The sequence below is a fragment of the Setaria viridis genome, chromosome 9, assembly GCF_005286985.2.
Source record: "Setaria viridis chromosome 9, Setaria_viridis_v4.0, whole genome shotgun sequence".
Lineage (NCBI taxonomy): Eukaryota > Viridiplantae > Streptophyta > Magnoliopsida > Poales > Poaceae > Setaria > Setaria viridis.
In genome coordinates this window covers 24,414,330-24,440,105 of record NC_048271.2, presented here as the reverse complement: position 1 = coordinate 24,440,105, position 25,776 = coordinate 24,414,330, and the positions used below count along the sequence as shown (strand labels likewise).

The 25,776-nt window shown below is 47.8% G+C and overlaps 1 protein-coding gene across 5 annotated transcripts; it reads right to left on the bottom strand.

Annotated features, from left to right (window-relative positions):
• Window positions 1–21,758: 21,758 nt before the first annotated feature.
• On the bottom strand, window positions 21,759–25,722 carry LOC117836199 (probable mixed-linked glucan synthase 7). Of its 5 annotated transcripts, none has more exons than XM_034715578.2 (3): window positions 25,432–25,573; window positions 24,949–25,055; window positions 21,759–24,381 (listed from the first exon to the last, which is right to left on the bottom strand). In XM_034715578.2, the coding sequence occupies exons 2-3, from the start codon at window positions 24,981–24,983 to the stop codon at window positions 22,041–22,043; spliced, it is 2,376 nt and encodes a 791-aa protein (XP_034571469.1). In that variant the 5' UTR covers window positions 24,984–25,055; window positions 25,432–25,573; the 3' UTR covers window positions 21,759–22,040. The 5 variants fall into 5 exon arrangements, with proteins under 5 accessions (XP_034571469.1, XP_034571468.1, XP_034571472.1 ...); XM_034715577.2 differs by having other exon boundaries at window positions 24,949–25,052; window positions 25,432–25,572; XM_034715581.2 differs by lacking the exon at window positions 24,949–25,055 and having other exon boundaries at window positions 21,759–24,206; window positions 24,281–24,381; window positions 25,432–25,452.
• Between the last annotated feature and the right edge of the window lie 54 nt (window positions 25,723–25,776).

Here is a 25,776-nt window from a genome sequence, read left to right as displayed (position 1 = left end):
CACGTCTACAAAGTCAAGAGACCAATATACTTTGTCAGTGAAGTACTCTCAGACTCCAAGACACGATAACCGTCAGTCCAGAAGCTACTCTACGCCATACTACTCACTTCCAGGAACACAGCATATCCGTCATCATTGATTTCCTGCTCGACAAGATCCTCCACAATCGGGACGCCATGGGTAGAATATCAAAATGGGCAGTAGAACTCGGAGCATTGTCCTTGAAATTTCAACCCAGAATAGCAATTAAGTCCCAAGCTCTAGTCGACTTCATGGCTGAGTGGAGGGAAAACCAATTGCCTACACCGGTGGAACGCCCTGAACATTGGGTCATGTACTTTGATGGATCACTCAAGCTTGAAGGAGCTCGTGCAGGAGTACTCTTAATATCCTCAATAGGCGAACAACTCAAGTACGTTCCTCAAATCTTTTGGGAAGCATCAAATAATGAAGCCAAGTACGAAGCACTACTACACGGTCTTCGCCTAGAAATTTCAATACGTATCAAAAGATTATTAGTCTACGGTGATTCATCAGTACTCATCAATCAAGTCAATGACAAGTGGGACCACAACAAGGAAAAACATGGACGCATATTGCAAGGAAGTCCGTAAACTAGAGAACAAGTTCTCAGGCCTCAAATTTCACCATATGGTTCACAACAACAATGTTGCTGCCGACATCTTATCCAAAATGGGTTCAACATGTGCGGAAGTCCTAGCAGGCATCGTTGTTCATGAACTTCGCAAGCCATCCATAACAGAACAAATAGATCCAGCAACCACCAGTAAGGGTCCACCAGAACTTGACCGGGAGATCATGATGATCGAGATAGACTAGAGGACTTCTTTTATCGACTACATTAAGGAGCACAAGCTACCTTCCACAAGATGCAGGTAGAACAAGTCTCACAGCAAGGGAAAAGCTACATTCTAGTCAGAGATAAACTCTACAGAAGAGGAGCATCCTCGGGAGTACTCATGAAGTGCATCACTCGCGAAGATGGCAAGAATATCTTGGAGGAAATATATAAAGGAATCTGCGGGAATCACGCATCATCAAGAACAATAGTAGGCGAAGCTTTCAGAGCAGGATTTTATTGGCCAATTGTGCTGGAAGATGCAGAGGAACTTGTCCGCATATGTCAAGGCTGCCAGTTTTTTGCCAAGCAACAACATGTCCCTGCCTACAAACTCATCACCATACCTCCAATATGGCCTTTCTCATGCTGGGGGCTCAACATCATTGGTCCGCTCCCAATAGCCCCAGGAGGATTCAATCAAGTACTCATCACCATTAATAAGTTCACCAAATGGATTGAGGTAAAACCAGTCACCTGCTCCAAGGTTGACAGGGTTCTCGACTTCCTGGATGAAATAGTTCACCGCTATGGTTTTCCAAACAGAATTATCACAGACCTGGGCTCAAATTTCAACAATCATGAGTTCTAGGAGTACTGCGAGAATAGTGGAATCAACGTTTGCTACGTCTCTGTCACTCACCCAAGAGCCAATGGCCAGGTTGAGCGTGCCAACAGCATGTTACTTGAAGCTCTCAAGAAAAGGCCGCACGACATTGGTAACACCAAAGGAGGCAAGTGGCTCAAAGAACTACCCAACATTCTCTGGGGGCTACGTACTCAATCGTGCAAGCCTACTGGGCAGTCACCCTACTTCCTTGTCCACGGGTCAGAAGCCATACTCCCTACTGACGTCATGTGGAGGTCCCCTGCGGTCGAGCAATACGATGGAGGGGCAACAGAGGAAACAAGGCGCTTAGACCTCGATAGCTTGGAAGAATCACGCTGTGCAGCACTCGTACAGTCAGCAAGATACCTTGAAGGACTACGAAGTTACCACGATCGCAACATCAAAGAACCTTGTTTCAACATTGGCGACATGGTCCTCAAGTGCATTGAAGACACAATGGGGCTACACAAACTCAACTCACCATGGGAAGGGCCTTACGTTGTGTCCAAAGTCACAAGACCAGGATTGTACCAGCTACAACAACTATCCGGCGAAGAAGTAGCAAACTCCTGGAACATTGAGCACTTATGTCGCTACTATCCATAGTCAGCAGACTAAGCGGCACTATACTCAAGCCACCAGCCTCAATCTTTCATTTTTTATTATTAAATTTCCTTTTGGCAACTACCGACTACTCGTCTTTGCCTACAACTAGCGGCTCGCAAAGGCGGGTCAGTTGCAACTTGAGCTACTCAGCTCTACGAGCCTCTGCACTCTGATTCCGACTTGTTTCAACAAGTTTAGCGGCTTGCAAAGTTGGGTCAGCTGCAACTTGAGCTACTCAGCTCTACGAGCCTCTGCGCTCTGATTTCGACTTGTTTCAACAAGTATAGCGGCTCACAAAGGCGGGTCAGCTGCAACTTGAGCTATTCAGCTCTACGAGCCTCTGCGCTCTGACTTTAACTTGTTTCAACAAGTCTAGCAATTCACAAAGGTGAGACAGCTGCATCTTGAGCTATTTAGCTCCATGAGCCCTAGCACTCTGCTTTTGACTTGTCCACACATGTCTATATGAGTTCTCTACAACTCATACAGTGGCTTACAACTGCAATTTGAGCTATTTTTGGCTAACATGTCTGCACGAATTACTCAGTTCCACAGGCATCAATTTGTCACAACAGATAGATAAAGAGTACACAAAACTACTCATCTCATTTCTCACATGCAATCTTCGTATTAACGAAATTTTGCAGGATTACAATAGCTAACTCCACTTTAAGAAGTCGTAGTGTTCAGAGTACAACATAAGTGCACAACAATGACTGCAAGCAACTGCCTACTAGCAGTTATAATAGAAGTCCCAGGCTTTTATTATATCACAAGGATACACTTGAGCCTGGTGACTACCCACAGATCATGAGGAAGAGACACCAAGAGGCGGGGAGTGCACGCAAGGAAGCTGCGCCTAGGCAGTTGTGCCCTTCTCCTCCCCTTGGCGGGCACATAGATAGAGACTGGGGCTCCACGCACTCTAGTCTTGCTGCCCTCCATTAACACCCTTTCCCCTCTACAAGTACTCGGAACTGGACTTCAAGTACACATCGTGTACTTGAGTCCCATCCTAAGACGTTGCAGAGAGAGTGAGCAGTCGGCACCACGCCTCCATCCTCGACCAGACAACTGGATAAAGACCGTGAAGCTCATCATCCTTCACTCATGAGCTTCAGCATGGTTACTACCAGAGAGCAGGGGGAAAGACCAAGCACACAGCAAATCCTCCTATTAGGATTCCTCTAGCATCACAGTCATCTCTCCTAGCATGAAGATTTGTGGAGGGAATGTTGAACCTCACTACGAGGAATCTTCTAGCACGGGGGAACTCATTGGAAATTTGCTATTGTAAAAAAGAAGGAACCTAAGGCCAACCATCGCTATAATAGGATCCATGTTTCAGCAACGGCAGCTTGGAGGATTATTTATAGCTGGAAGGCAGGAAACATAGCGCACCCGTGACTACACAGTAACTCGACTTGTCCTTCACAAGGACAAGACCCACGTGAAAGCCTGCATGAGCAGAATCAAAGCTTGCATGTGAATCATTCAGGACACAAACCGACAAGTCCTTCACAATACACTCGTGTGTCCTTGCAACTTCACAACAATAATGCAATGATTACTACGATCACATGCATGCTCTCCGCAACCATCTCCAACAATTGGGGTCTACACGGAAGACTAGTCGCCAACTCAATGACTACTCGCAAGATTACCCATTGGAGATCTGCAAGCAAGTACTCATTGCATATACAATCATCAAAAGAGAAACAATAGATACTTATTCAGATACATCAAGTCAATACAAACTACTCCAAACTGATAAAGCTCGCTACACGCTCAGCGATCGGCTCCAGATCCTCCAAATATTGCATGTACGCATCATCGCTACAATCTTCAGCGATACCATATGCGACCAGAGCCAAGTTTTCCTTCGGATAAAATGACTTTACGATCGCCATCACCTGCTTGCAAATGGACTTCGCCATATTGGTGATCTGGGCCGGTGATGAGGAAATCACCTGTTTGGATACAACCACATTAGTAAATTTTGATTCACAGGTGAAACAATTCTTTACCATGATTGTATTTAATACATTTGATGAATTGATGTTGCACCATGATGTGTGTTCGTTGTCAATTTCAGAAATACATACATGGATCACAAATAGTGTTAAACACACATGGAAGGTATGGAGGACCAAAGAAGTAGATTGGGGGACAACTGTAAGTATTTCCAACGTCCTCCACCAGGCCACCACGTCACTTTTGTCCCAAGGAAAGAAAGAGATCCAATCCAACATGTTTTGGGGCTGGATTCAGACTGCAACTCTGTGCCAACTTGCAACAGCTGCCACGACCACATCCGGACTCCGTTTTGAGCGTTCAAGTACTCCTTGGAATCCTTATGAAGTCTATTTTCATATGGATCTGGACTCATGTCTATATCTATTTTCAGGAGGCCGCAATCATCGAAATACTACCGATAGGTTTTCTGTCCAAAGGTGCTGCGTCGCCTTATTTTGGCCCAATGGGCTGTGTATCAAGTTGGGTCCATTAGGAATATGTCCTAGGGTTGGAGCACAACCCCAACACCCCCCTGGTTGTCCTCTTATATATTGATAAGGGTTAGAGCCGCCACAAACAGATTGGGTTTTGTTTTGTTGAAAGTTTAGCCATTGCTACTTCCTTGTAGACGCGTGTGTCGACTAGACCATCCGTTCTACTCGATTCAGAACCCCAACATTGTGAGTTCAGATTGGTTTCCATCTCTATATTTGCAATTGAGTTGCTTGTTATACTTGTTCTTGCTTGTTCCTCGATTGCTTGCAGGAATTACCCTAGTGGTTTGATTGATCGCGCTCCACAAGATCGCGGCGACCATTGGAGGTGGTGTATCGGTTGCTAAGGCGCAGCTTGGAAGGCTGTAGTCGGGCCGTGAATGTCGTCTCCATCGACCAATCGAGTTATCCCACGCCTCTCATCGAAAGATCGGGAATCAACCCTAACGGGTTTATATAGTCAGTGCATCCCATAATCTTGCAATTAATGGATGGGACTCCACTCCTTCCTCGGGAGGCTCCATCACGTCAACCAGGGCCTGCGCTGCATCAGATAACTCTTTGAGATCTTGCTCTTTCCTCTACAAAGAGCCCACATGACTTCTGACAGCAAGCATAGCCTCAGCCAACATAATCCTGAAGTCTCGTCGCCTACTCCTCTCTTTTCCACAGTCCTCCCTTGCCTCCACCAGCTAGGCCTTAAGCTGCTCAACCTCGACGGCGACACAACTATGAGCATTCTTCTAGTCAAGCACTTGACTGCTGAGTTTGGCTTCATGACCCTTTAGCTCTATAAAGAACAACGACAATGCGGTTAGAGAGGCTGATAGAATACAACATTATGATCAACAAGATACGACAAGTACTCACCCTCTTGTTTTTGCTGCAAGGACTTGTTGCGCGCCATCATACGGCTCCTCTCCACTTCAAATTCTTGCATTTCAATTCGAAAGGACTCAACGTCATCTTCATAGTTCTTCAGGAAGTCGGCAGTACAGCGACGCTCCTCAGTAATGTCCTTCTCCAACTGCGCCACATGGCACACAGCCTCACCCCGCTCCTAGACAACTTGGATATTCTTGCAAGATTTTTCATATAAATCCTACACAATCAAAAAATTAGTACTCTTCACGAGTGCAATTGGTGTCAGGCCACAAAATTAAGTACTCAAACGCAATACTCACCTGAGTATAAGCCATCAATTGTTCATTCAAGTTCACAAAAATCTAATATTGGCGACAGCTCTTCCAGGGGGCTCTCAAAAGTTTCAACTTCTGCAACAACCCTAGAGCCTCGGCCACCACACTAGTCCTCACACTCGGTGTAAGGACTAGCTGTTGAGAAAAGGAAGCTCCAGCCTTAGAAACATTCTTGCCCGCCACTTGCTCAAGCACAACAGTTGGCACAACCTCCTCCCTAGATGCCCTGACACTCTGTGAGACTACTATAGCCCCGTCTTTGATACTCGCCACTTGTCAAAACGACAACGGGTGCCACAGCAAAGTCCATGCCCGACGAATTTTCAACTTGTTCCGTGCTCACCCCTTTGAGAAGAATATCCTCGAAAGTCCTGATATCAAACACGATTCAAGATTAAGAAAGCAACTACTAATCGTGAAGTCGGTAATCAAACCATTACAACAGAGTACTTTCTTGGCGGACTGGGGAGGAACTCAACGACGTTTCTTCGCCACGGGAACTGGCTGTACACTCGAAGCTGGCTCACTAGCCAGTACAGGTGGCAACTCCTCGGTGTTTTTGCCAAGACTTGAAAGAACCAACTCAGAGACAATGTAGGCACGAGTACTACCAGTACTCGCATACTCACCGCTAGCGTGGACTTCAGGCAAAGTGGCATCAGAAACTGCTTCGGGCGTTTTCACAGTTCCACCTATGGAAGTCTCTAACGGATCGCCTGCTCCACCACTCACAACTTCAAGATTAATGGCTACTTGAGTAGTAGCCGTCTCGGGCATCATGGCTGCATCTTCAGCAGATGTCTCTAAAGAAACCACACTAGCAGCCGCATCCTTAGCTATCACGACTACATCATCAGAAGTAGTCTCGACAGCTCCATACATTGCATCCGCGACATCCTCAATGTCTTCACCTGTGTCATCAACAACCTGCAAACACAAACGTCAAAACAAGTCAATTTGACTACTCAAGGAAGCTACATAAGTACTCATACTTCAATACATTGCTCTTCTGCAAAGGTAATTACCGACGGTGGAGCTTTGAACATCTCCAAGTGCTTGCTGACCAATCGCTTATGCACTATGGTCCATCTTTTCTTCAGCATTGGAGCCTGAACCTCTTTATCACCAACATCTCCCGCTGGACGCTTCGAGGTGTTGGTTCCAAATTTATACCCTTTGAGAACCCGAGACTGCACAGAAACATGATCAGACAACTCAGAATCAGGCGACGCAATGTCTGAATCGCCATGCACCTCATAGTCCCCATCCTCCTCCTCTGAGGGATCATCAGGCAAGTGCACGTAGTGCACAAATTTTGCATTTTTTGCGCCATCAGCATCAGGGGGAGGAGGAGAAAAGTATGAAAAGACATCCTCCTGCATAAGGAATTACTGGTTGGCAAACATAACAACTACTAATTATGGGTACTCAAAAATAGAGCAAGTTACCTCTCTGGGTTTATACCATTTGTCAAACTCCTGGATGGATTCATCGACTTTGGGCACTCCTTGGAAATTGTTGAAAAATTTGCCCAACAAGTCCTCAACTACATCATCAGATATATCCTCAACCGACATCAGTGATGGATCATCAAAGCCTGAGTACTCATAGCCCCAAGTCTGGCGCAGCTGCAATGGTTGCACTCTTCTCTTCAAGAAGCTAGCTGCCATGTTTATCCCAGTCAGCCCTGCTTTCTTCAACGCTACGATCTTCTTCAACAACTCAGCTACCTAATGACTATCTTCAATGCTAGGCTCTTCAGGCCACTTGCTCGATACCCGGTGATCACTGGTATTGGAGGCCCATGGTTCTCGATATAAAACCACTTCTCTTTCCAGGCGCCATGGGACAGCAGAGTCTCATACTCTAGATACACATCGAAGTCCCTCAGCTGAAATCCTGCACCTCTGAGTACTGCCATTCTATCTTGACTAGGCTAGGGCTTGCAGTGGAAAAGCTTGCGAAACAATTGAAAATAGGGCTGTATCCCCAAATATGCTTCACAGAGATGCACAAAGATTGCAATGTGCAATATCCCGTTGGGATTCAGATGAACAAGCTGAATGTTGTAAAAGTTGAGGATACCTCTAAAGAACTCCAACGTAGGAACAGCAAGTCCTCTCTCCACAAAATGAGCCCAAATCACTATCTTTTGGATGGGCCTCAAAGTTCCAAGCATTGGCATAGGCGCACCTCCAATTTACAACGGCCTCCTCCTGCGGCAATTTTGCATCCACCAACTCTTGGATTCCTTCCTTCTTCATGGTGGACATCTTCCAAGCGGATGCTTGATTTGGTAGACCGGCCTGCTCGGTAGGCCCACATTTGGGTGGAGGATGCTGTGGCTCCTTCCCCTTCATGGAATCTTTCATCAATTCTTTCGCGGCTTTTCCCTTGGACTTGTCGGTCTTCTTCCCCATCTTCTTCACATGCATCACCTTGTGTCACCATCGACTCCTTGATTCTCAACGACACCCACTGCCCAAAAGACCACCTAGGGTACTCCCTAGGCGGGTTGCCGGTCTAAAACACCGACAGCTGGCGTGCCAAGTCGGGGAAGTCGCCAAGTTTCTCTACGCACGATCGATGGCACCAGTCATCATCAAGCCTGCTTCACCTTTGAGGCGGGCGCAACCTTCATCTTCGGCTCCTGGCTTTGCATCGCTGACGGCGCTGGATCCTTTCAATGCTGCATCATCAGCAACTAGGAAAAGAAGCATCTCGACAAAAAACTTTCTTCATCAAGAAGCAGAGAATCTCGTCCAAAAAATCTAAAATTTCAACATCAACAACATTGAGTTTGACTACGGCTCGAACTCGACCTCGATTCGGACTAGCCCACACAGGCTTGCGTCCAAGTCATCCCACAAGTCAACTTCAACTCGAAGTTGATTCCCGCAAGGACTCCGCAACGCAGCCATGGTCCACCAAGAATCCCTTACTTGAGTCCAATCTGGACTAGAGTCGACTAAGGACTACGACTACGATTCAGACTCCACCCAAGAGATCCCTTTGTCAGGCCCAGCTCAAGGCTTGGTCATTACTTCGTTTATTGGCCTAGGATGAAGCCATCGTTCCTTGCCTAAAATTACAAGTTGCGCCTTGTCGCTCACATAGACAACCTCCCGTATCAAGAGGGTATCCCACTTACTTCAACCTGTGAAGAAGGAAGCACTACAGAGATTGCAAAATCAAGCTCTAGAAGCTACCACCCGAATAGAGAAATCTTCGTCATCACGTCACCAAACAATGACGCGGGTGCTAGCCACCAAAAAACTCCTTGACGAGTCGCACAACTAGACGATGTTTCATAAGATGAATCGTCAGTTAACGCCCCACAAGATGAAAACTCTAAATAGAAAAATCAAAGAAGGGCACGCAATGCTGCTCGAGCAGATCGTCGCCGACTACTAGCTACAAACATTCCTATCGTAAACCTTGAAAGAGCATTCGATGCAGTGCAAGCTCAAGAACACAACACTCCACTCGCAGCAATTGCCTCGATCAATCTCATATCAACTCTCATACCTCATGACAGAGACAATGAGTTAACATCACAACTCGCGGAAAGGGGCAACGTGTTAATAGCACAACTCACAAAACAAGCTTACAAACTACTCGACAAGGAATTGCCAATCCCATCTATCCCTCGCAACTCAGCCCACCAGGATGGCAGCAGAGACGTTGCAGTCTACGGTGGCAATCACGAGGCTCCAAGAAATAGTAACGAAGTAGTCAACCAGCCAAGTCAACATAGCCAAAGGCAAAATAGAGATGAACGTGAAGCCCCAAGGCGACACATGGACGCGGGGGAGGCTAGCTACACCAATTCTGCAAAGAGCCCTTGCCACCGCAGAGCTGATCGTGAAGCCTCAATTTTCAGCGACCTAATAGAGGTAATCAATAACAACCATTACCGCGAACGCGAATGCGAAGCTAATGACCATGATCACTTCCCCGCCTTCACCGCATGGGTAATGAAGACTACACTACCCGAGAAGTTCAAGCCGACAGGGATCACCAAGTACGATGGCAAGCAAGATCCAGTCCAATGGCTACGATGTTACTCACTAGCAGTTCAAGCAGCTGAGGGTAATGATGATACAAAGGTCATTCACTTCCCTATATGCAAGGAACCCGCGCCATTGACATGGCTCGAGTCACTCAAGCCCAAGTCAATCGATTCCTGGGAAAGACTTAACGAAGGCTTTCACTAATAATTACACGGGCTCCATGTCTCACCCAGGCAACAAATTTGACCTGAGCCAAGTCAAGTAGAAGGAAAGTGAGATACTTCACAACTACCTATGTTGTTTCTTGAAAAGAAGGCTACAATAGTCGACATTTCTGAAGCAGACGTCATCAAGTGCTTTGAAAAGGCCTCTATGATCGTCGAACATACCAAGACTTTGGCAGACGTTGTCACGCCACCGTCAAAGATCTCAAAATCATGGTGCAACAATGGGCAGATGAAGAAGACAAAGAGCGTGAGAGATTCACTCTCATCGCAACCGCGATCGCAACAACAATAAGAACAACAATGAACAAGACAAAAACCACAACAATAATACTCGAAACAATTACTCGGGCAATTAGAACCGCAAGCGCAAACCTGACAACACTGTCGCGGCTATGTCCAACTCAGGCAAGAAAGGGTCACACAAATGCAATGACGGGCCCTCCTTAACCGAGTTACTCAAGAAACAATGCCCATGGCATCCAAACAGCAAACACTCGGTGATTGATTGCTATAGCATTTGCCGAGTAATGCAGAAATTACACGCACCACCTCCTCCTGAAGACATTGGTCAAAAAAAGAATAAGAGTAAAGGCAAGGTCAACGAAGCTGACGAAGGAGAAGGCGAGTTCCAAACTGCCTCTAAAACGGTCAATGTCATTTTTGGTGGAATCCCGAGTACCGCGTCCAAGCGGTCCAATAAGCTAGTACTCAGAGAGATTATGTAGTAGCTCCTACACCACTCAAATGGTCTGAGGTACCCATAACTTTCAGCAGAAAGGACCAATGGACAAGTTTCCCAGAGCCAGGCCGATTCCCTCTGGTACTCAATCCTGTCATCGTAGGCTCAAGACTTACCAAAGTACTCATCGATGGCGGAAGCGGACTCAACATCATTTTCGCCAAGACACTAAGGAAAATGTGCCTCGACATCATAGACATGCTTACTCCAACGGACTCACCATTTTATGGAATTGTCCTAGGAAATGCTGCCATACCTTTAGGACAGTTGTCCTACCAGTCACTTTCGGCACCAAGGAACATTACCGAACCAAGTACATCAGGTTTGAGGTTGCTGACTTCAAAACTTCTTACCATGCCATACTCGGAATACCAGCCCTGGCCAGGTTTATGGCTATACCACGCTACGTATACTTGGTACTCAAGATGCTAGGACCTAAGGACGAGTTAACACTACATGGAGACTTGAGCTGATCATACGAGTGCGACACGGAAGCTGTCGAGATTGCAGCGACTTCTCAAGAACCCAATCCCATGCAACAAGTCTTCACAGCTTCAACGAAACTCAGCCCCACTGAACTCGAGATCCCAGAAAACAAGTTGGGATCAACTAAGGTGAAATCAGCAAGCGAGAAGGACTTCCAAACCGTTGATCTCCATACTGGTGACTCATCCAAGATAGCCCTAATTGGAACAGGGCTAGACCCTAAATAGGAAAGCGCGCTCATCAGTTTTCTTCGGGCTAACCATGACATCTTTGCCTGGAAGCCAGCTGACATGCCCAGTGTGCCCAAGGAGCTGATTGAGCATTCATTAAATGTCGACCCCTAAGCTACCCCAAAAAGACAACAACTACAAAGGTTCGCCCAAGATAGAAGAGATGCAATCAAAAAATAGCTGGCCAAACTACTCGTAGCAGGGTTTATAAAAGAGGTTTTCCACCCTGATTGGCTAGCCAACCCTATACTCGTTCGCAAGAAGAACAATGAGTGGAGGATGTGCGTCGACTACACAGGCCTCAACAAGCATTGCCCAAAGAACCCCTTTAAACTACCCAGGATCGACCAAGTAGTCGACTCCATAGCTGGGTGTGCTTTGCCCTACTTTCTTGACTGCTACTCAGGCTATCATCAAATAGCCCTCAAAGAAGAAGATCAAGCCAAAACAGCTTTCATCACCCCATTTGGAGTATTTTGCTATAGAACAATGTCTTTCGGGCTAAAAAAACACAAGTGCGACCTATCAACGTGCCATCCAGATGTGTTTTGAGAAGCAACTACACCGCAACGTAGAAGCTTATGTAGACGACGTAGTCGTCAAAAAAAGAAATCCAGATGATCTAGTCGCAGACTTAGAAGAAACATTTGCAAGCCTACGAGCATTCCGGTGGAAACTCAACCCTACAAAATGCATTTTTGGTGTACCTTCGGGAAAATTACACGGATTCATCATTAGCCACTGTGGCATTGAGGCCAACCCGGAGAAAATCTCTGCCATCACAAATATGCAAGCTCCAGCCGGCATCAAGGACATGCATAAGCTTACAGGCTGCATGGTAGTCCTCAATCGATTCATCTTAAGACTTGGAGAACGCGGATTACCCTTCTTCAAGCTACTCAAATGACAAGACAAGTTTTAATGGATAGAGGAGGCAGACAAAGCATTGACACAGCTCAAGGACTTTCTGTCAAAACCACCAATCCTCACAGCTCCATCTCCAAATGAGGACTTGCTCCTATACATAGCTGCTGCTACTCATGTTGTCAGCACAGCGGTAGTAGTCGAAAGGTCTGAACCAGGCAACGTATACAAAGTCCAGAGACCCGTCTACTTCATTAGTGAAGTACTCTCGGACTCCAAGACTCGGTACCCACGGTACAGAAGATACTCTACACAATCCTACTTACCTCACGAAAATTGCGACACTACTTTCAAGAACACAGGATATCCGTCATCACCGAATTCCCGCTCGGTGAAATCCTTCATAATAGGGATGCAAGTGGGCAGTAGAACTCGGAGCTCTTTCTCTAGACTTCAAACCCAAAACAACTATCAAATCCTAAGCTTTGGTTGACTTCATGGCGGCGGAGTAGAGGGAAAACCAAGTACCAACACCAGTTGAAAGGCTAGAACATTGGGTTATGTACTTTGACGGTTCCCTCAAGCTTGAAGGTGCTGGCGCAGAAGTACTCTTGATTTCCCCAAAAGGTGAACAACTCAAATACATTCTCAAGATCTTTTGGAAGTCTCAAACAAAGAAGCTGAGTACGAAGCACTTTTACATGGCCTTCGACTCGCAATATCACTCAGTATCAAACGACTACTGGTATACGGTGACTCGCTAGTCATTATTAACCAAGTCAGTGATGAGTGGGATCGCAACAAGGAAATCATGGACGCCTACTGCAAGGAAGTCCGCAAGCTAGAGAACAAGTTCTTGGGCCTTGAGTTTCACCATGTCGTCCGCGACAACAACGTAGTAGCTGATGTGTTATCAAAAATGGGCTCAACTCGTGCAGAAGTTCCAGCAGGCATTTTTGTACACAAGCTGCAAAAGCCCTCTATACCAGAACAAGCTAATCCAGCAACTACCAACACCAAACCTCCAGAACCCAACCGAGAGATCATGATGATCGAAGTTGACTAGAGATCACCGTTCATCGAGTACATCAAAGAACAAAAGCTACCCTCGGACAAGGTTCGAGCTGAACAAGTTCACGATGAGGCAAGAGCTATGTTCTAGTCGGAGACAAGCTCTACAGAAAGAGCACATCTTCAGGAATACTCATGAAATGTGTCACCCGAGAAGAAGGTCAAGAAATCTTGAAAGAAATACACAAAGGAATATGTGGGAATCATGCCTCTTCGCGAATGATCGTAGGCAAAGCTTTCAGAGCAGACTTCTACTGGTCTATGGCACTGGCCGATGAAAAATAGCTAGTCCGCAGATGCCAAGGGTGCCAATTCTTCGCCAAGCAATAGCATGTCCCCGCCTACGAGCTCATCACAATACCTCCAACATGGCCCTTCGAATGCTGGGGGCTTGACATGATTGGTCCACTCCCAACTGCGCCAAGCGGTTTCAATCGAGTACTCGTAGCCATTGACAAGACAACCAAGTGGATTGAAGTCAAACCCATCACTTGCCCCAAGGCAGACCGAGTCCTCGACTTCCTGGATGAGATCGTACATCGCTACGGCTTCCCCAACAGGATAATCACTGATTTAGGATCCAACTTCAACAATCACGACTTCTAGGAATACTGCGAGAATAACGGAATTGAATACACCTCCGTCACTCACCCGAGGGCCAACAGCCAAGTCGAGCGTGCCAACGGCATGTTACTTAAAACTTTGAAGAAAAGACTGCATGACATCGGTAACACAAAAGGAGGCAAATGGCTCAAAGAACTACCCAACGTTCTTTGGGGACTACGCACTCAACCATGCAAGCCCACCAGGTGCTCTCCCTACTTCCTCGTATATGAGTCAGAAGCTATCCTCCCCGCAGACGTCATGTGGCAATCTCCCGCAGTTGAGCAATATGACAAAGGAGTATCAGAGGAAACAAGGCGCCTAGACCTTTACAGTCTGGAAGAAATAAGATGTGCAGCACTGGTTCAGTCAGCCAGATATCTCAATGGGCTACGACGCTATCATGACCGTAATGTCAAGGAACGTTCCCTTAACATGGGTGACATGGTCCTCAAATGCATTCAAGACACATCAGGGCTGCACAAACTCAACTCACCATAGGAAGGCCCCTACATCATATCCAAGGTCACAGGGCCTGGATCGTACCGACTACAGGAACTCTCGGGCGAAGAAGTACCAAACTCTTGGAACATAGAGCATTTGTGTCTCTACTACCCGTAGTAGACTACAGGACATGTACTCGGGTCTTTACCCACAGTTTATTAAACAACAAAGTTGTTTGGCAAATACTATCCTTGCCTCCGCTCGGCTATTCACAGCCACCCGAGCTCTTCAGCTCTGCGAGCCCTAGCGCTCCACCTTCGACTTGATTCCATCAAGTCTCTTCGAGTTATCACAACTCGTCAGCTATTTACAGCCACTCGAGCTCTTCAGCTCTGCGAGCCCTAGCGCTCCGCCTTCGACTTGATTCCATCAAGTCTCTTTGAGTTATCACAACTCATCGGCTATTCACAGCCACTCAAGCTCTCCAGCTCTACAGAGTTTCAACAAGTCCCTCGCCAACTCGTCTCTACAAGACTAAGCGGCTTCACAAAGCTGTGACTCGTCATTTCACTTACTGGGCTACAAAGCTTATGGCAACAAGCCACGACTACAATGCTAGTCATTTGTTCTTCGAAGGCACAAGACTGCCACAACCATCAATCAAAGAGTACTCAAACTCACTTCATACTTGCATTTTTTGCATTAACGAAACTCCACAGGATTACATTCTACTACCCAATGAAGTTGGGGTATACAAAATACAACACAATTGCGCAACAACGACTGCAAGCAACTACCTACTGGCAGTTAGAACAGAAGTCCTAGGCTTTTACTATATCACAATGATACACGAGCCTGGCGACTGCTCGACTACCAAGGTGCAAGCAGTGTCAAAAGGCAGGACCGGCACACGAGGAAGCTACGCAAATAGGCAGCTGTACCCTGGTCCCTTCCCCTGACAACTGGAACACCAGGTACTCCTTCACCGCCACTCCCTCGACGGTGATAGGATGAATACCCAATGCAGGATCAGGAAGAAAAGCACTAGGAAGACGAAGTACACTCCCCGAAGCTGCTCCCTAGATAGTTTTAGTGCATAGGTCCTAACCGTATGCCACACCTCCACCTCTCATCAGGGAGCCAAATAAAGACCACGGAGTTCATCATCCTTCACCCGCGAGTTCCAATGTGGACTGAGCTAGATCGCGAGTTGCAAGATGAGGCACGCGGCAAACCCTCCTACAAGAATTCTTCTAGCATCACGGCTATCCCTACAAGCGTAAGAGTCTGTGGAGGGAAGGAGGCTCTAATCTACGAGAAATCTTCTAGCACCGGGGAGCTCATTGGAAGCTCTCTACTATCAAACAACAGCAAACTGAAGCAAACCATCCCTATACTGAAGGGCATGATCCTGGTTGAGTACCTAGGGGCTCATTTATAGCCGAAGCGCTATACTGCCAACTACTCGCAGTTACTGCTCGCTCATGACGAGCAGCCTGAGACGCTGACAAAGGCCAGACAGATGACTCCACGCATGTGACCACACCGAGCACAACGAACAAAAGTAAACAGTTTACCAGTGCACCCTCTCAAGTACAAGGCAATAATAGCTATAGTACCCTCACCAGCAATAATTGAAGACCACACCGGATACTACGACTACTCGGTTACTCGGATTTGTTTTCCCGACTATGAGGTCAAACAACAGATCATTTGATCATAATTAGAATTTCTCGAGAGAGCAAGATTTACAAGACAATTGTTTGAGTACAGCCACAAGTGTTCGGCAAAAAATGCAACATGAGTTCAAATGACTAGGGTTCCTTCAAAGATATGAACTCGGTCATCCTTCCCACAATGGGCTCAGCCTCCTCAAGATACTGCGAATAGCCATCCTCTATGCAGTTCTAGGCAATTCCATCTCCAACCGCCGACAAGTTTGCCCTCGGGTAATACGACTTGACCACTGCAAGGACTTACTTGCAGACAGTCTTACATAGTCCAGCAACTCTACCTGGGGTAGCTCTTAGTCTCTCAACTAGCGAGCGAGGCTCAGCATCATCTTTGAGTGGAGCAATAGCGTTGACTACGTCCTGAGCAGCACTAGTCAACTCTTGGAGATCACCTTCTAACTTCTCCACAGTTCTAGCATGGCCTCTACAGGACACCATAGCCAATGCCAGCATCACTCCCGTCTGATCCTTTCTATCCCTCTCACGCTCATAGGCCACCTGAGTTTCATCCAGTGACGCCTTAAGGCGGGCAGCCTCATCGGCTACCCGGTCGTTAGCATTTCTCTAGTCAATCAGTTGGCTACTCGTAGTGGCCTCCTTACCTTTGAGCTCTGCGCCAAACAACACACAGATCAGAATCTACGACTATGATTAAACATACTCAACAACTATGAGTACTCACCTTGATATCTCTGGTTCATAGATATATAGCGACTCTCCAGTCGCTCCTGAAGGACATCATAGTCACTCCTTTCAATTGCAAAAGATTTAGCGGTCTCCTCATGAACTCTCAAGGAATCCATAAGACAGCGACACTCTTGCTCCAGTTGCGCTACCCACTATGTGGCTTCACTACGCTCCTGAAGAGCTCGAGTATTTTTTTGGGCCTTATCATACAGATCCTACAACAACACAACACAAGCATCAAGACTTGTCAAAATATAATTAGTCAAAGAAAAAGGGTTATACGCATCTGAAAGCTCTGGATAGCTCTCTTGATCTCCGACTCTGGTGGCAGCTCGAGTACCAAACCCCCATTGCTCTTGGCGACTTGAGGCTCCGGCTCTTTACTCACAACAGACCCTGACACGAAAAGATCAAGGTTAGCTACTGGGTACAAGGGAACTCCCCTTCAAAAAACATCTCTACTCCAGTAACATACCTGTTGCGCAGACTTCGCCTACTCCTATCGCAACAACTAATGCCAAGGCATCAGCACCAGTCGCGCTCACAGTCGACACAACTTCAGCCGTTGTAGGCAGCACACCTCCAGAACTCTCGGGGACTACAGGGTCCTCCACCAAGTGGATGACCTCCTGCAGCATAGATATAGTGGCACCTACGAGACTTGCGTCTTCGATCTCAGGTGCATCCTCCATAGTCAAGTCGACTATGGACCCAGAAATGGTAGTCAACGGACCAGCCTCAACCTCCGCCTCCACCTCGACGGGAATAATGTCTTCGACATCCTTGGATCAATCAAGTCACAAGATTATCATCCAGCTATAGAATACAAAAATCATCAAACAAAGGAAAAAGACTACACAAGTCTTTACTGAGCTGATCACGGTGGCAAACGAACACGCCTCTTTTCGACTACCACCGGTCGGATACTCGGCACCGGCTCCACAGGGACCACAAGAGGAAAGTCCTCCACTCTTTCACCAAGTCCTGAAAGAACTAAGTTGAGACTACGTACGCACGACTACCAGAACAAATCGCATACTTACCACTGGTAATATCCTTAGGCAACAAGGTGTCAGTAGCCACTTTCGGCATCTTCACAGCATCCACCACCTCAAAAGCCATGGCCTCATCATCTGATGGGTTAGTAGCCTACCCGGGGGCTCCCAGCTCGGGGGCTACCTGCTCAGGGGCTACTGATCCTGAGTTTAATGCCGCCTCCTCCACGGGCGGCTCTTCAACGGCCATGACACTTGCAGTTGCATCTCTGGCAATCGTGACTACTTCGGTAGAAGTAGCCTCATCATTGCCAAAAGTCAAGTCGGCGGCCTTTTCAACACACAGACTAATATCGTTAGTATTCTGCGAATAACACGACTAAGTCAACAAGAAACTCAAAAGTACTCAAACAATTGTGACGCGTGACTACGCACATTGGTACCCTGTGACCCCTCGGGGGTCAAACCCGAAGCAGTCGTAGCATGCTGAGTAGCGGGTTTCTTCCACACTACTCAGCGTCTCTTAACTGGAGGAGCGGAAGGCGCATCTTCAGTTTTACCCTCGACCACCTCCTTATCTTCGAAAGGCGCGGGAAAGAAACCAACCAACACCCTTGACTACAAACCACAAGACAACATCGTTACTCGAAAAATACTACTTCTCAACAAAATCAACGGACTACATCTTTGACTACACAAAATGAACAAAGAGAAGCAAAAATACCTTTGTTGGTCTATACCAACCGTCGAACTGCCGAAGAACTCCCAGGAGTATTGGCACTCCTTTTTAGCTCCTGAATAACTTACCCAACAACGCCTCCACATTTTCGTCGGATATGTCTTTAGAGGACATACACAACGGGTCATCAAAACCCGTATACTCGAAGCCCCAGTGAGCACGCTACTGCAGGGGCTAAACTCTACGCTTGAGGAAACTAGCGGCCACATGGATCCTAGTTAACCCCAAAGTTCTCAACTCGATAATCTGTGTAATCAAATCGGTGATCTCATGGGTATCCTCAGGCTTAGTCACCTGTTGTCTGCATGTTTTGGAGCATGGCCAGTGACTACTGGCAAGACAGGATCATGGTTGCCAATATAAAATCATCTCTTCTTCCAATCGCCATGGGAATCAGGTAGATCGTACTCGAGATACGCACCCGAGTTCCTCAACTTAAACCCAGCTCCTCCAAAGACTTCTGTCCTAGTTGCGCTGGGTTGTGGTTTACACCGGAACAATTTCCTAAACAAGTCCAGACTACGAAAAACACCTAGGTACACTTCGCACAAGTGTACAAAGATAGCCATATGCAGCACACCATTCGGATTCAAATGGACTACTTGAAGATTATAATACTCGAGAATACCTCTGAAGAAGTTAGAGGTAGGCACTACCAGACCTCTCTCGACAAAGGGAGCCAGCATCACCATTTCCTTGGGGTGTTCTTTGAATTGCCACACATTTCCATATGCAGGCCTCCACTCAAGCTCCACCTTTAGTTGGAGAAGCTTTGCATCAACCAAGGCCTAAACTGCCAGCTCCTTCATCACAGAATGCTGCCAGGTGGCCCCAGGAGACAGCGGCGCAGTCTGGTTCGTCAGGCCACACTTGGGCGCCGGCAACTCAGGCTCCTTGCCCTTCTTGGATATGGACCTCAACTTGCTGGTGGTCGTGGCCTCCCCCTGGATCTTCTCAGGTTTCTTACCCATCTTCTTGGTACGCATCAACTAATCTTGAGGAGAAAAGGAGGTGAAAAAGGTCGTAGCGATCTCTCTTCAAAAGATCGGTCTGGGCAACAATGGCAGTGGCGGCACAAACAGGAGCAGCAGCGCTAGGGTTGCAAAAAGGGCGCAAATTGCAGATCTGCTACAACAGTCGTGGCAATAATTAGCGCTGGGCCCCCCTATTATATCAGCAAAATTTTTGGATTCCACCCGTTAATCAAGCAACGGTCAGATACGACTCAGATTTACCACCATAATGTCCAACGGCTACTCTGACCAAGAGATTGATCCCTTCACCGACTATAAGTAGTCATCCAAGTGCTCGAGGGCTGCGAATACCATACCCGTTGGATATAGTTTTCTTTTTCTAAAGACTAAGATAAGTCAAAGCGAAATTACAAGTTTGACCCTTAGCCTAATTCTTCGATTCGACCTAAGGCTCGGGGGCTACTCCATATAGAGTGCGATTGTCATCGCACTATCATATAAAAAAAATTTCAAGACAAAGATTACTCGAAGCAAACATCAAAAACTGCTAAGAGTACCTTCCAGTCACGCGACAACTCCGGTACTCGAAGGATTGGCTGCATCAAGAAGTACTCGAGGAGCACCAGGAGGAACTCGGGCGACATCTTCAAGCACTCGGAGTTGTTCCTCTCGACTACAAAGTCCTAGGGGCTTGTCGGCTAGGCACCCCTTGGCCCACCAGAAGACTTGTACGGACCCACTCAATGGAACGTACCGGAAATCTACTCGGACATGAAGACTACTCTGCAGGGCGCGTAGGCTTCATGAACTCCCTGAAGACTAGTCGGGTCAAAAGGAAACTACTCTACCGAGTGAGAGTAGGACTCTGTAACGTACTCGACTAGGACTCATACACAATCCGCCCTGTAACCCTGCTCCCCCGACTATATAAGTGCGGGCAGGGACCCCCTCCAAACAACTCGACACAAGTTTAATAAAACCAACACACATGATGTAGGGTGTTACACGATCTAGCGGCGCAAACCTGTCTAAATCATGTTCCTTGCGTCACCATCGACTCCTTGATTCTCGACGACACCCACCGCATAAAAGACCACCTAGGGTACTCCCTAGGCAGGTTGCCAGTCTAAAACACCGATAGGAGGAGAAGAAGGGTGGAGGGGAGGGAGGTCCTCGCGAGCATTGATGCTACGCCGACGAGGCGGAGGACGACAGTGTGGGTGGTCAGGGGGTGGCTGTGGGGGTGGATGGAGGAAGGCAGAGGTGAGCGATTTTTTTCGTGGACGCAAGTGGATAACGATGGGGTGAGGAGCTCTGTACCAATTGATATTGGGGGACCCCTCTCCCACTAGCAGCCTCCTTAGGGAAAATGTGTGTATATGCCTCCCAATAGGGGGTTGGTTGTTTATGCCTGCCACATGAAAAATCAAGGCAGCGAATAATCATATCTTCATGTACCACCACTAATCTTCTATTCTTCTTATAACCACAATTATCTCTTAACAAGCCATGGACTTCCTTCCACCAGCCATCAATACTAGCATGATGCACATTGCTATCTATCCTAAATGGTGTGTGTGCTATAATGATGAGCTGGACCCAGATTATCTATCTTACACGTTATCCACAAATTCAACGCTACATTAATTTTTTAATTAGAAATAAAATATATGGGTCAAACATGGACATTATACAGACATTTAGTACAATTTCTTTTAGAATTTGAGTTAACCAAATAAAGTATCAGTCAACAAATGAATATCCATCAAACAAAAAGGTCCTTTAACAATATGATTTTGGGCACAGAAAAGTACATGATCAGCTCGCTCGTGTATATATGTTATTGTTGGAAGTCCTGATTCCTCATAGTTGCATAATTTAAACTTCAAGCTCCTAATCGCTTTGCAAAACTAGCAAGCAAGTCTTACCAATTCAAGCAACATGGCGATATGGTTCAAGTTTGACATAGCAATCAGACAATTAGACCAATGCTGACAAACATAAAATTAGAAACCATAAGTACCTTTTTCCTTCACTCATCTTTATCTCTTTCTTCCTTCCTTCCATCTTCCAGGAAGAAGTTTTTACTCGATAATTTGCACCGGTTTCTTCCCAAAGTTCAGTTGAAACTTTCAGGGCAACAAAGTTATGCACATAGCCTTAGTAAAATTTGGCACAATAATGAAAGAGCGTCGACTTTCTCATGAAGTTGCAAGTGAAAACAATAGTGGACTTCAACATAAAGGGAAAAGGAGAAGAAATACATTATTGAGTTGCTGGTGAGAATATAGTAGATGGCTCTTCTACAATGTCACCAATCTTGTGCTGGTAAAGTCAAGAGAAAGGAAGTATACTTAATTATATGATAAAAAACTAGTATAAGTGTATAACTGAAAAGTTAGCCGCCCAATTGCATTGGAAATTTGTCTAGTCGGCTAAATAACAAGCATATTAAAGCATGTGCGATTGGAGAACGAAACATAGTAATCGAATGGTGAACAATGCGACAAGCAAGAGTAGTGGGCTCAACGTCATGCTCCAACGGCCCATGAGCCCCAGCGCGAAGGGGTAGAGATGCACCACCACCCACGCGTTGAACGCCACCGCGAGCACCGCCGCAGGGCCATTCCTCCACCGCCCCCTTTCTATTGCCGCTGCCATGGACGCCGCGTTCACCGCTAGAACCACCGCCGGTGGGACCATCAGCACCGTCCACCTCACGGCGTACAGCTCCGCGAACCTTTCCTTGACGCTGACGCCAGAGCTCGTCGTCGCCGTCTTCTTAGACGTCAGCTTGAACGATATCTCCTTCCCGGCCACGACCTTGAGCGCCACCTGCAACACTGCAGCCAGGTAGGCGCTCGTGGCGGACACCATCCAGAACTGCTCGTTCCTCCACCACTCGCCCAGCGTGATGCCTGACCACCTCACCTCCAGGACCGCCACCATTGCGAGCGTCAGCATCAGCGCCGTGAGGAAGGCGACGTACGTGGCCGACGGCGGCGTGCCCAGGGACAATAAGGCGCCGGCCGTGGCATTCCCGGACGACAGAAGAGGGATCGCCGGGAAGACGCAGTAGAGTATGAGGAACATGGAGGTGAGCGGGTACAGCGTCGTGTTGAGGTACGCCACGCGCTGCAGCGGGTGGAGCCGGCCTGCGCGGAGCGCGTTGTTGCGGGAGAGGAATATCTCGAGGGAACCCGCCGCCCAGCGCAGGACCTGGTGCAGCCGGTCGGCGAGATTGATCGGCGCCGTGCCGCGGAACGCGTCCGGCGCGGTGGCGCAGTAGGCGGAGCGCCAGCCTCGCCGGTGCAGGCAGAAGCCGGTGGCCACGTCCTCCGTCACGGTGCCGTACATCCAGCCGATGTCCCTGCCCCACGCCGTCCCGTCCTCGTAGCCGCACGAGACAAGCGCGGTTGCCTCGCCAATGGCAGCGCCGTCGAACGAGCACGGCGGAGGAGTGGCGTTGCGTTGGTCGGACGACCTATTCAAGTTCAAGACCGCACGTACCGAGCGAAGGAATGGCGTCGACACGCCGAACGTGTCAGCCTCGGTGGCGACGACGTCCTTGCCGGCGTCGCTGTGCGGTCTCCAGCGCGGCGGATCGACGCCGTATAGCGCCGAGCGGCGGAACATGCACCCGGTGCCGACGTAGATGGGTCCCTGGAGGCCATCGAGGCCGAGCTCCGTGCAGTCGAAGAAGACGCGGTTGTGGTTTGCGTAGCGGTCGGCGGGGTCGACGCCGTCGAAGCGCTGCGGGAACTGGACGAACGCCACGCTGCTGCCGCCGCGGTCGAGCATGTGGCAGACGCCGGCGCGGAGGGCCTGCGAGTTGTTGACGTAGTGGTCGCAGTCGAGGTTGAGGACGAAGGGCGCATTGGAGAGCACGGCCGAGGCGCGGAGAAGCGCGTTCATGGCGCCGGCCTTCCGGTGGTGCGCCCGGCCATGGCGCTTCTCCCGGCACATGTACACGACCGCTGGGACCCTCACATCGACGGAGCTGAAGTCCAGAAGATTAGTGGCGCCGAGCTGCGGCGTACGGCTGGGAGGACTGACTAGCACTTCGACAACTCCGGCATGGTCTTCCGCCGTCCCATGTCGCCAGCAGCTTCCATCGGCCAGGGACCACCGCTGGTGCCGCATGTCTCCGGCCTGCAGCGCGTCGATCCGCAGCCGCAGCTCCTCGTACTCCCGGCGCACACGCCTCCGATCCCTTGCCAGCTCCGCCCACGCCCTTCCCTTATAGTCACCCCTCGCCACCGCCCTCGCCTTCACACCGCCATGAACGCTGGCGGCGCCGCCGGGGCTGAAGTAGGCCTCTGGGTTCCTCGGCTCGACCCCGTGCTTCCGGCAGAATGGCACCCACAGTCCGGCGAACCGGGCAGCCTCCGCGACCGCCTCGCGCGTGAGCAGCGAGCCGCCGTCGTCGGAGACGTAGCACGTGACCTTGTCTGCGGGGTAGTCCGCGGCGAGGATGGAGAGGATGGTGTTCGCCGTCACCAGCGGCGGCTCCTTCTCGGGATCGGCAGTGGTGACGAACACATCCATGGACGGAAGCAGCGACCCGTCGAGCGCGGTGATGGCGACATCGCGCCGGACAGGCTGCATCTTGGGCACCTGGTCGAGCACCCACATCAGTGCGAACCAGAGCTCCCCGGCGATGGACACCGTCCACATTGCACGAACTGTACCTGTGGCATCGGTGGCAGGGGAGCTCATTATCGCACGGGCTGTGCTGATTCGCCACTTGAAAAACAGAACGAAGATGCCCATCCGAACAATGATCACGAGCCTACAAACACCATGGTTTTCACCACTTAATTGGATATGATTGTCACATAACTTTTAATCATTTTTCGAAGTAATTTATAGTACACTGTCCATGGATACTCCTATTTACATGATAAAAGTTGTGATTTTGACATTTTATAACTTGTAAAATCTCACTTTACACACTAATTTTCGTGACGTGACTAGAAACTATTGAAGTGCAAGATTTCTAAGTATTTTCTAGAACAAACTTATATCAAATTCATATATCCAAAGTGGGGTCAAAACTAATTTCTTTTTTCAATGAGTTTTTCAATTTGAGGGGAGTGGGGATAATATTTTCCTGAAAATCCAGTCACATGATCATATCAAATTATATCTACCAAATGTTTTAATAGTTGCATTTGCACATTTATACCAACCGGTCGGAACATTGTGTAGTATATATTCATAATTTAAATCATGAGTGACGACTAAAGGGGCTCTAGGCCCGGTACTAGAAGTCACTTGTCCAGTAGTATGAGATATCAATAAACTTTCTTGACAATTATTTCCAAATCTGATCTAAATCATTGTTCACGAGTCCAACCGCTCTTTCCCTTGCGCCTCCTGCTTCCTCATCATTAGAAGATGTTGCTGCGCTCGCCTAGTGTCACTACCACCGGATCTACCTCCAATCAATAACCTTCCCTCCTGCTATGTAGAAAATGTGGATGGCCATATCAATAACCTTCCCTCCTCATCATTAAAAGGCTTCCGAGATCATTATGCTTTTGTACAAAGATTATAACTGTGTGGTAGGCAGCTGCATTGGGTTATTGAACATATTTTGCTTCTCTTATTATTTGCATGCCATATCAATATATGAAGGTGAAGGTGGTCACATGAAACCATTTGTAGCCCTTGGTGTGGATGCTCTTTATTTGTAACATAGTTTTTAAAATCCAATATTAATTTTCCCAATTCTCGTCATCTCTAATAATAAATTCTGAAAAGTGTCCCCTCTGTTTCGAATTACAGAAAAATAGATTCAAGTTGATGGAAACAGAACCATGTTTGGATAACTACTTACCTGTATAGCTTGATGGTGATTGTTGAAAGTTTTGCTGTCCGGACAAGCTGTCTCTCGACACTGGCTGACATCTTCTCATCTTCTGGTGACTCCTTGTCATTGGAGGCAGCACAAAATTTCTTCTTGGCTACATATGTCGTCGACATACTCCCACTAATCAAGACTTATATTGTTCCTGACAAGAAGTCTTCTGTGTGAAATAATCACCCATATATAGGAGGATAGATCACTCACCCACAGTTGCCAATCTCTTTGTGCTTCAACTTTGTCTTTGGCCGGTTTTTGCACTTATCCTAGCTGTAGTTTTGATAACTGGTGGCTATTTTTTGCTCTTATCCCACCAAA